The sequence below is a fragment of the Triplophysa rosa genome, linkage group LG21, assembly GCF_024868665.1.
Source record: "Triplophysa rosa linkage group LG21, Trosa_1v2, whole genome shotgun sequence".
NCBI classification, from domain to species: Eukaryota; Metazoa; Chordata; class Actinopteri; order Cypriniformes; family Nemacheilidae; genus Triplophysa; species Triplophysa rosa.
Window position 1 is genome coordinate 653,880 of NC_079910.1, and position 10,541 is coordinate 664,420.

Sequence of the window (10,541 nt, forward strand, 5' to 3'; positions counted from 1 at the left end):
AGGTGAAAGGTTCTCGGAAGAACCCTGATTATAGTCTGACGTCACGCTGGTTATTTGAAAACCGCTCCGTTTCTTTCCTCCGCTCATCGTGCACGGAACGCAGGCACGTCTGTTCAAGTGCTTCTGTCTGTGTGACGTTACGTCCGGACGCCAAAATTCATTATGATTACAGCAGAGACAGAGAAATCTGTGAGAGAAACACAGCAGAAAACTCGCATTATAACCTTTACAAAGTAATGAGACACAGAAAGAGGGAGATTTTACTAGAGTTTGTTTCAGAGAATCACCTTAAAGTGAACACACAGTTATGTAAGAAAAAACATTTAAAATTCCAAAGTAAAATCAGATGATATATTAATGTCATTGTATCTGGCTGCAGTCAGTGTGGTTGTGTAATGGCTGGAATACACTACAAGACTTTTAAAGAGTACATAACATGAGATGATGAAAATGACATTTCATGCCGTGTGTAATGTTGCCGTGTGTGAATGTAAGCAGTCTGCCAAGTTGTAAATTGGAGGTGAATGAATAACAAAGTTATTGACTTGGATAAAAGGGAGTCGATTCTGAATCACGCAAACGAGTCGTCCCTAGTGCGATTCGCAAACCGCAGCGGATTTACGTCACTACATTAGGGCTTGCATAGACTAGTCGAGTAGTCGAGTGGTCGACTGCTTCAACCACTAGTCGGCGCTGTAGAAAGCAATCGACTATTCGCGCCTGCATTGACCAGAAATTAATTAATTGTTTTGTCTTTGTTCTGCAAATGCAAAGACCATGATCCACACTCCAGTCCAGTCCAGTCGTTGGCGGTTATGCATATTAAGGGGCTGTGTCCACCGAGGTGCATTTACACGGCTGAAAACGGCAGGAGTTTGGCAGAAAACGCCCGCTGCAAACGCAGCGTTCTGCCAAAAGTTGAGCGTTTTTCAACTCTGGGCACCAAGTCGAACGGCGGCGCTGATTGTGGGAAAAACGCATAGCACCAGCGCGGAGCAGAAAAAAATGTCAACTGATGGCTTTTTTTAAAAGCGCGGCGTTACCGTTGAAAACAATTGAAAAAACACACCGGCCACAGGCGTAAATGCCTCGGTGGACACAGCCCCTTAGTCGCTTTGCCAACCGCCAATTTGTTCTTGTTATTACTGTTGGAAACTTATTAAATTAAATGTACTCATGTTTTAACTGTTTTACTAATGTTTTAATTAGTATTATGAATTCAGTGAGTATGCATGCAGAAATACGTAGTTTGGAAATACGTGAATGTTATGATTGCAACGCTTCTAATTGCACTTTCTGCGGCTTTCTGTATGTTACATATATTTTACATGTTATAATTATAATGTTTTTACAATTCACGCATGTAACATATTTGTTGCATTAGGCTAGGCTATTAATTTGTTAACGCTTGTTGACAATAACTAGGCTATGTTATTTTGTCTTTTTCAAACTGGTTGAAGTAAGATTATTTTTGTTTACATATTGTTAGTACCTTAAGAAACTTGTTAAATTTGAAATAAAATGTATTCATGTTTTAACTGTTTTACTAATGTTTTAATTAGTTTTATAAATACAGTATGCATGCACATATATTTGCAAAAAAAATACGACGTGAATGTCAAAATTACAATATTGCGTAGCTGTTACTTTCTGTACATTACAAATATAATTAATGTATGTCATGTTACAAATATAGTGTTTTTACAATTCACGTATATTAAGAAATTGTTGCATTAGGCTATGGTCTTTAATAAACTCTTGTTGACACGAATTGTATATATGTATTTTCATTTACGGTGTATAAGCCAGTAGTATAGTAATTCGAGTATTGTTTTAATAAGAAATCGACTAGCAAAAATCAGTAGTCGTGCAACCCCTACACTACATATAGTACCCGCCTACGTTTTGCTAGGACTGCCCATGAAAACTTCACTCTTCTCCCCCAAACACTATAGCTCGCGAGCCTCGTGAGGGGTAGACCAATCACAGCAGACTAGACCATCTGACCAATCACAGCAGACTAGGCTAGTGGAAAGGAGGGGATTAGACGTATGAATCGCGTAACGAATCATTTGAGAGTCAGTCAAGAAGTAAGGTAAGAATAACTGCCTATTATTACGAAATAATAGTGTTTTTACACCTTCTATGTACATAAACTTGTTGTTGGACACTCCATAAACCAAAGTAGGACCTTAAAAATACCTAGTTATGTACTCTTTAAAATCTGAACAGATTTTTTTAACCTAGTCATCACACACTTGCAGGCTTTTTGAAAGTTTCACATAGAAACACACTAACTGATCAAATCTGCAGACTGGCACAGACCTTCTGCAACAAGTCCAGACTGAAATCTGGGCAAAATCTCAGCAAAAGTCTTGTAGTGTATTTTAGCCTTAAATCTCCTCTTGAGAGACACTGAACGCCATTTTAAGATGAACACATCTGACCTCACGAGACATGTCTAAATTAACTCCTGCAACTGAACGTCTCATGGGATTATTTTGGGTGTGCAGGACGAATTTGGCAGCTATAAAAACAAAAAGTTAAGTATTAGTTCTACTACCGTCTGTGTAAAATCCTGAATGAAGTCAAGACTCAAGACTGTCTGGAACAATCAGAATGTCTGAAATTACAGTCCTGGCTACATTCATATTAAAACTGGATTCATATTTCATCTGAGATTAAAACTGGATCAAGCAGACAAGTATAAATTAATGTTGTAGCATTTTATAGTAAACTGTAGTAAACGTCACAGATAAAAAGACTATAGTGCTTTTTAACGCCACCATTATAAATATTACAGCGTACAACTGCATTTACTTCACGTATAAATTCACTCTTGGAGGTAATACTACAGAATACTAGTATACATTAACAGTGTAGTGATCTCCACAATGCTTTCATGTTAGATTTGGGTTCACTGAGTCCAAGCAAGCACACCCGAAAATCGTGTCGTCGTATCCAGCATCAAGATTCTCACGCCGCTACGATGACGTCACGGTCGCGCAGCGGACGCGCGCCTATCTATCACCTCAAGCAAATACCCGCATGAGTGCGCGCAGAAAGACACGCGTTGCGCAACACCTTGAATCTAAACCTGACATTAACACCCGCATCACACCCATCAGGGCTGTTATGTCTCCAAAGAACAGTGAAACAACAGATTTATGGATCCGGATTGAAATGTCAAGCGGGTCCAGAGTCCGAATCCAACGAAAGTCAAGATGAATTAGTCAGAGATTAGTGAACTTTAACACACACAAATACAGTGCAGGTCACGTCCACACCTAGAACCACCGGAGGAGGCGAGAATATTCCTGAAATGTAATTTTAAGAAATCCGGGAGTGATTTGATTTACAGTGAACGGTCTGTTTATTCTCCATCTGATTGATCGGAATCAGTTTGCATCAAGTCCAGCACGCGCAACTCTCTCCACCCCAATAATGTGCAAACCAGAAAATCTCTTCAGAAAACTCCCAGTTCCCGAAACATCAGTTCAGCTCATCGCTGAAAACCCACAGGATCGGTTCCCTTGAGCTGTTTCTCAACGGATTTACAGTAAAGTGACAATTATCAACTAAGATTTAAAGATTATTTCTCCTCAGCGAAACTGTTGACAACTTTCCATCACCCGGAAGTTCCGCCTCCGCTCTACGTCCTAATTCTACTATGGTCAAGGACTCGTGAATATTAATGAGGAGGCGTGACTGTACGGGCTACGAGAACTTGTTATTATTCATGAGACAGACGACCAAATCTGGAATTTCTCGTCAATGAAAACATGAATCAAACACGAGAGCAGTAAACTCTTTAAAATAACAAACAATATTCGTACTGGTAAACAATTTAAACTAAAATATCTTCAGCGAGCAAGACTGAAACATTTGATTCTAAAACACTGGTTCACACTGCCTCCTATCGACCATTTCCAAACATAAACCTAATGAAAAACACTGTAGTATATTTTATTGTTTGTCAAATTCGTAGATACTACAAAATAGGGGTATGTACATGAAAGTGTATTAATTACTTTATTACACTATAGTATACTATACAGTTTAAGTATACTGCAGTATTTTTAATGTGGGACTATTACCCACTTTAAAGTCCCAGTGAAATTAAAAATAACAATTATTATTCTTTCATGAAACATTGCAGCGTTTATTGTAAATAGTTTATCAATGTGGGTCATTTTCTTTGTAAAATTCATGTGCCCGCATAATCTTCAGTTAAAATATGAAAACGCACTTCCACCCTGAAATGACTATCCATCTCAAATGATGTAAATTAGCTTGGGCGGAGCATCCCTTAACTCCTCCCCGTCAACCGTCAGTCTGCTGCCAGTTTCATTTCAAAATGCAATGGCTGTTTTTCAACATCCAATCAATTCGCAGTGAACAACGCAAGCCACGCCCACCAAATTATCCTTTGAAATGTCTTTTCACTCGGAAATGTGTCAAAATACGGAAGTAAAAACGATCGCAACTTCCGGTTCGCTGGGACTTTAAATGCAAAAGAAAATGTCACACAAACAATTGTAAACAAATTTCCAGTTTATTTTCCTATTCTGATATTCCTATTTTCCTATTCCCATTTCTGGACACAGATTTAAATGGTCCAAGGTAAATACATCAATGAAATCCTATTACAGCTGATCATCATTCAAAGCATCATTCACTGCAAAGCCCAATGCATTAAAACAAACATTATTAAGACCACATTTCAAAACACATCTGACTGAAAATAAAAAGATTTCATAGGAATGACATCTGAATGTGAAAGTTACTCTCTGGTTGTACACTACAGTAGCATAACCTCAGATCCTGTGAGCACAAATTATTCAATAAACATAAACATGCTGATTACACTGTAACGAACGAACGAACGAACACACACACACACACACACACACACGCACACACACACACACACACACACAGTTCAGATGAATTTGAGTTGTTTGTCTTCTGGAATGCCGTAGTGTTTTTTATTTTCCTCAAACAACTGCATCAGACCCTGAACAAACAAAAACAAATACTCAAACGATATATATCGTGATCATTGACATCTGACATAACTGTTTGTGCTTGTTTGACAACTGCTTCACTCACCTCCATATAAAGAGTGTGAAGAGTGTCAATGTCCTCTTTACTGGGACAGGAATTCTGAACTACAGGGATGGGACGTCCAACTACAGAGACAGAGAGAGAGAGAGAGAGAGAGAGAGAGAGAGAGAGAGAGAGAGACAGAGACAGAGACAGAGAGAGAGAAGAGAGAGAGAGGAGAGGAGAGAGGAGAGGAGAGAGAGAGAGAGAGTAAGAGAGAGAGACGAGAGGAAGAGGCAGAGAGAGGAAGTAAGAGAGAGGAAGAGAGAGAGGAGAGAGGAGAGAGAGACGAGGAAAGAGAGAAGAAGAGAGAGAGAAGGTAAGAGAGAGAGAAAGCGGAGAGAGAGAAGGTAGAGAGAGAGAAGAGAGAGAGGAAAGGCAGAGAGAGAGAAGTGAAGAGAGAGAGAGAGAGAGAAGTAGAAGAGAAGAGCGAGAGAGAGAGGGAAGAGAGAGAGAGAGAGAGAGGAGAGAGGCAGAAGGAAGAGAAGGTGACAGAGAGAGAGAGAGAGAGAGAGAGAGAGAGAGAGAGAGAGAGAGAGAGAGACAGAGAGAGAGAAGGAGAGAGAGAGAGAGAGAGAAGAGAGAGAGAGAGAGAGAGAGAGAGAGACAGAGAGAGAGAGAGAGAAGAGAGAGAGAGGAAGAGAGAGAGAGAGAGAGAGGAGAAGAGAGAAGAGAGAGAGAGACGACGAGAGAGAGAGAGAAGAGGAGAGAGAGAGGAGAGAGCAGAAGACGAGAGAGAGAAGAGAGCAGAGAGAAGAGAGAGACAGGAGAGGAGACAGAGGAGAGAGGGAGATAGGGGGAGACAGGGGAGAGAGAGAGGGGAGAGAGAGAACAGCGAGAGAGAGACAGACCGGAAGAGAAGAGAGACGAGACGAGGAGCGAGAGAGAGAGAGAGAGACAGAGAGAGAGAGAGACAGAGAGAGAGAGAGACAATTTAAGAAAGAGAGAAATGTAAAAAGCTAAAACAATTCATGTTATTTTTCTGATTAATCACTCAACAAGCAAAAACATCCAGAATAGAGTTTTCTGGTGTGTGTGTGTTTTTATGTGTGCGTGCGTACGTACCCACGGTGTATATGGGTTTCCTGTATGGAAGAAGACCAAAACTGTACTGGAAAACACCTCTGGCGTGAAAGAGAGGCAAGGCCACACCCATGGTCCTCTGGAGGCGGTCCTGAAGGCGTCTTAGGGTGGAGCCAGCGGGATTCTCCATCTGATCGAAGAGCTCGTTCTCTCCAAATGAGAAGACAGGAACCAACCACGCTCTAAAAGCACAACAGGAGCCCGACATGTTTCTTGTCCATAACAAGAATTTAGTTACAATCACATAATCTTACAGTGATATTTGGTAGATCGTAGGATCTGAATTTCTGCAGGACAGTTACATCTATCGGTTTTGACGTATGAACAAGACGGAACAACACTACGGTATCATTTTGGATCAAACACAAGATAGTTGAATCTCTCAGATCGATCATATTATAAAGGATGAAGCCGTGAGGTCATACCCGTGTTTGAGAGCCAGTTTGATGAAGCCTTTCCTCTGCAGCAGCTGAAGGGTTAAGGCTCCGGGCCGTGCGTCCAGAGATTCCGGAGCGCCGCCCACCGCCACCACCGCCGCGTGACCCCCGCCCGGACGACTCAACAGGTAACTGGCACTGGCCTTCTCGCTCGACACCAACCCTGCAGGTCAGACAGAGAAGGTCAAGGGTCAAACACTGACAACACACACAATAGAAACAGACACACAATCAACAAGACTGTCAATGTATTGGTTTATTTATGACGGAATCTTTTTAAAACAAACATTCATTCTGCTGATAAATGCACCTCTGGTCAATGACAGTGTGTGTGTGTGTGCGTGTCCTTTGTGTTTATTCATGTTGTGTAATAGGACATTGTGAAACTGTGGTGTGCAAATGTCTGAATTAGAACCAAGTAGGTAACACTGTCTCTAACACACACACACATTACTGTTTCACAAAAAAAGTTCAACTTTTCTTTCTATGTTTTGCTTTAGCGTGTCAGGAGGAAACATATTCGATTTCACAACCATTTACGGCTTTAACACTAAACGTGGAACAACTGACCTGTACATCTACTTTAACTTACTTTTGACTACATCCTGACAGAATTTTCTTCACGAGTGGCTTAAACTACCGCAGATTGTCTCAAGAATCATGAAGGTGTTGCCACACTTCTGATCTGATGATGGAGACATTAGGACCCAGCTGACAGAAACTTTAGTCGTCTCGTCACTGAAGGATTTCTTAATTTAAAGGGGTTCTGAGTCCGTCTGTTTTTACATGATGTATGTGTTACACATGTATGTTTTGTGTTTCTCGGACACACCTCCACACATGATGTAATCTCTGAAGAACGGAACTCTGAACCAGAAGGGAAGCATGAGCAGATACGGCGTGAGGCCGGGGAACATCTGCGAGAATCCGGACGCTTGCGTGCAGAAGCTGCCAAATCCCCCTGCCACCAGCACGCCGTGAGGATGAAAGCCAAACAGATAATTATGACACGGATCCAAGTCCACGGTTTTTATCAGCTAGAGAGACACGAGAGAAGAAGAAATGAGTCTTCATGAAGCATGTTAAGACACCACTGAATGAAGAAATACTGAAATTCTCACTGTGATGGGGAAATAATCTCTGAAATACGTCCACACGCTCCAACTTCTGACCCACTGTGACCTCCGACCTCCACATAAGGGCGTGTCCCTGTCCAGGTACAGCCAACCAGCATACAGCACTCCCACAATCCACCAATCACTGAGGCACAAGAGGACAAACGCAGCCAGGCAGACCTGAGCTAGAGACAGAGAGAGACACAGTTTATAGTTCTCTGTGCATCAGACACACACTGGAACCAGTTTAAGGGCTTCAACTGTGACCCACATCGCTCGCACACACAGTGAACCCGAGCGGGTAAATCTCTCCATTCACCCCGTACCAGCTGACTCCACTGAAATCATTTCATAACGCCAGACGGAACACAGAAGTCACCTGACAACACATCAATGCTCAATGTACGATCACAATCAATGATTTCAAAGGAGGAAAATATTAAGACACCGGTTCATAGACCGTTTTTCTGATTTTAAAATGTACTATTTCTTGGTGTGTGTTTAGGAAAATTATGATTTTCGATTCATTCTGTGAACTACTAACAATATTTTAAATAAAAACTTTTCTCGTTTTTCAGACCTCAAATGCTGAAAACAAGTTCAGATTCACTTTTAAGCAACACAACAGTCATGCATTTAGGAAAAGTTCAAAAAGTATTTTGTTATGTGATAACCTGGATCTTTCTCACAGACATGCTGTCAGTCTTTCACTCACGTTGCTGTGTGATGACTTTATGTCACTCCTGAGGTTTGATTTCGTCGAAATTCAACAGACACTGGACTGAAATGACCACAATACATCTAGAAATGCTGATGTGAAATGAACATTTGCAATGGTCTCTTCGTTTTTCCCGCGGCTGTATATTTGGGTGCTTTCAAAAGGGCAACGGGGTTGACAGTCAATAATAATAATCAGACTTCAACCACCGCTCAACACTACACGTGTATTATATTAGACGCACCTTTCAATAATCACTTGTTGGCCACAGAGTAACAGGGCTGACATGTTAATTCAGTTCTGACACACAAACAGAACAAACAAGAGTATTTGAAGAGTTTGGTTCCAAAATGAGAGAACTCCGTTTAAAAAATAAATCAAAGATCATGTATTTTTTTGTGCGTTCCAATTAATATCAATCAAACTGCAGTTGGTTTGTTTTGATTTAAGCCATAATAACTCAAAAAATACAGCTAACACAATAAAAAACAATGACAACATAATAAAAACATGATTTTTGAAACATTTTTAAAACGGAGCTATCTCATTTTGGAACCAAACTCTTCATTTACAAATGATAGTCATGTCTGATTGATAGAAGCCTGGTGACGGTAACCGGGTTGACACTCACCCAGAGCCAAGAAGCTGAAGACCCACTGCACGACTGCAGCTGTCTGCAGACGCCTGCGCAGAGGAACATGCAGAGGTGCAAACTCTATCTTCATCTCTGCACATACATACATACATACATACACACAAACTCACTCACTTACTCCCTCATACATACATACACACTGACGCTCATACACACACTGTGACAATCACACAAACAACTCGGTGTAAATCTTCTGTCAACTTTCAAAAGTGTTGAAAGTCTCCGTCTCTTCACATGAACTGTGTTTCTCTATTTCGTCAGCGGGTAAATATCGATGTAAGTTTAATCTTAAAAAAACAACCTCGTTTTAAAGTCGTTGCTCCGCCGCGCCTCTTCGTTCCGCGTGTCTCCGCGAGCTCACAGCTCGAAAATATACGGTGACGTCAAAGGCCAGGCCCTCCAGCTCTCGGCGAATGAGAACGCTCAGATGACACACGGCTCTGCGCGTGCGCGCTAATGCATCGCGCTACGCTGACGGTCACGGCAGAGGGCGCGCGCCATCACAAAAGGTGTTGAATAAAAAAATGTTTGAATAAAAAAAACCTGGTTGAATAATGTTAAATGTATCACAAATGTTTCTAGTTTCTTAGGCTTTACATAAACATGGCATGTAAAACATTCATCTGATATATTTATTTATTATTTATATTGATCGTTTTTATATTTTATGTTTTTTAGATACTTAATAAAAGTGTTTCTGTAGATCAAGTGGCAGAGCATTGCGCAAACAACACGAAGGTCGTTGGTTTGATTCCAGGAAACACACACAAACTGAGAAAATACATGAATGTATTGAATGTATGGTATAATGTGTAAGTGTAAATATATTTGATATTGACTTTTGTTCTTAATATTGTGCTGTTTCCTAATGACGTCAGTGACCTGCAATCTTCACAAACTGTCTGTTGCTCAAGTGGGGGAAAAGTCATTGCAAGAGAATGTCTGTCTCTTGTGTGGTCTACTATTTAATTTATTTTATTACATCTAAATACTACATTAGGATGTTTAACACATTTGTTTATGTACCGGACATTTTAATGTGTTCTTGATTCTTCTCATTGTAACATTGTGTTTTTTAACGTTTTTTTGTCTATACAGCTGCGTGGCTTTGATTTCGCATGTAACACTTGACATTGTCAAATTAATCTAGTGCACAATTTCTCATTCACAAACTGTTAAGTTGATTTATAATGCTGTTAATAAAGTTGTCTGCTTTGTAACTATATTTACAAATGAGGATCTATCAAAAAACATTTAAAGGATAACACATACAAAGCAAACATAAACTTTGATTTTTATCTCCTTAAAAAGAAGCGGTTTTATTTTCCCCAGACACAGGTGTGCTAAAAACAAAATATATATATACTGTATATACCAACAAAAAAAAACCCGTGTAGTATGGAGTCAAAGTAGGGTCACATATATTT

General features: G+C 40.4%; 2 protein-coding genes across 6 annotated transcripts in view; both read right to left on the bottom strand.

The window, feature by feature from the left end:
- zgc:153012 (uncharacterized protein LOC777626 homolog) overlaps positions 1-3,650 on the bottom strand; it is a 13,417-nt gene extending 9,767 nt beyond the window's left edge. The window contains exons 1-2 of one of the 5 annotated variants that reach the window (XM_057319668.1): positions 3,288-3,650; positions 1-187 (exon numbers count right to left, since the gene is read on the bottom strand). The exon at positions 1-187 is cut by the window's left edge and continues 642 nt beyond it. In XM_057319668.1, the coding sequence (XP_057175651.1) occupies positions 1-87 (87 nt within the window). In that variant the 5' untranslated portion in view covers positions 88-187; positions 3,288-3,650. Of the gene's footprint in view, positions 188-2,447; positions 2,466-2,563 lie in introns of those variants that run through there. The other 4 variants (XM_057319666.1, XM_057319665.1, XM_057319664.1 and 1 more) reach the window with 4 other exon arrangements.
- An 886-nt stretch (positions 3,651-4,536) lies between these two features.
- On the bottom strand, positions 4,537-9,485 carry mogat3a (monoacylglycerol O-acyltransferase 3a). The gene is made up of 7 exons (XM_057319671.1): positions 9,091-9,485; positions 7,748-7,926; positions 7,459-7,663; positions 6,615-6,789; positions 6,172-6,371; positions 5,113-5,192; positions 4,537-5,017 (listed from the first exon to the last, which is right to left on the bottom strand). Exons 1-7 carry the CDS (start codon positions 9,200-9,202, stop codon positions 4,943-4,945), a joined length of 1,026 nt encoding a protein of 341 aa, XP_057175654.1. The 5' UTR covers positions 9,203-9,485; the 3' UTR covers positions 4,537-4,942.
- Between the last annotated feature and the right edge of the window lie 1,056 nt (positions 9,486-10,541).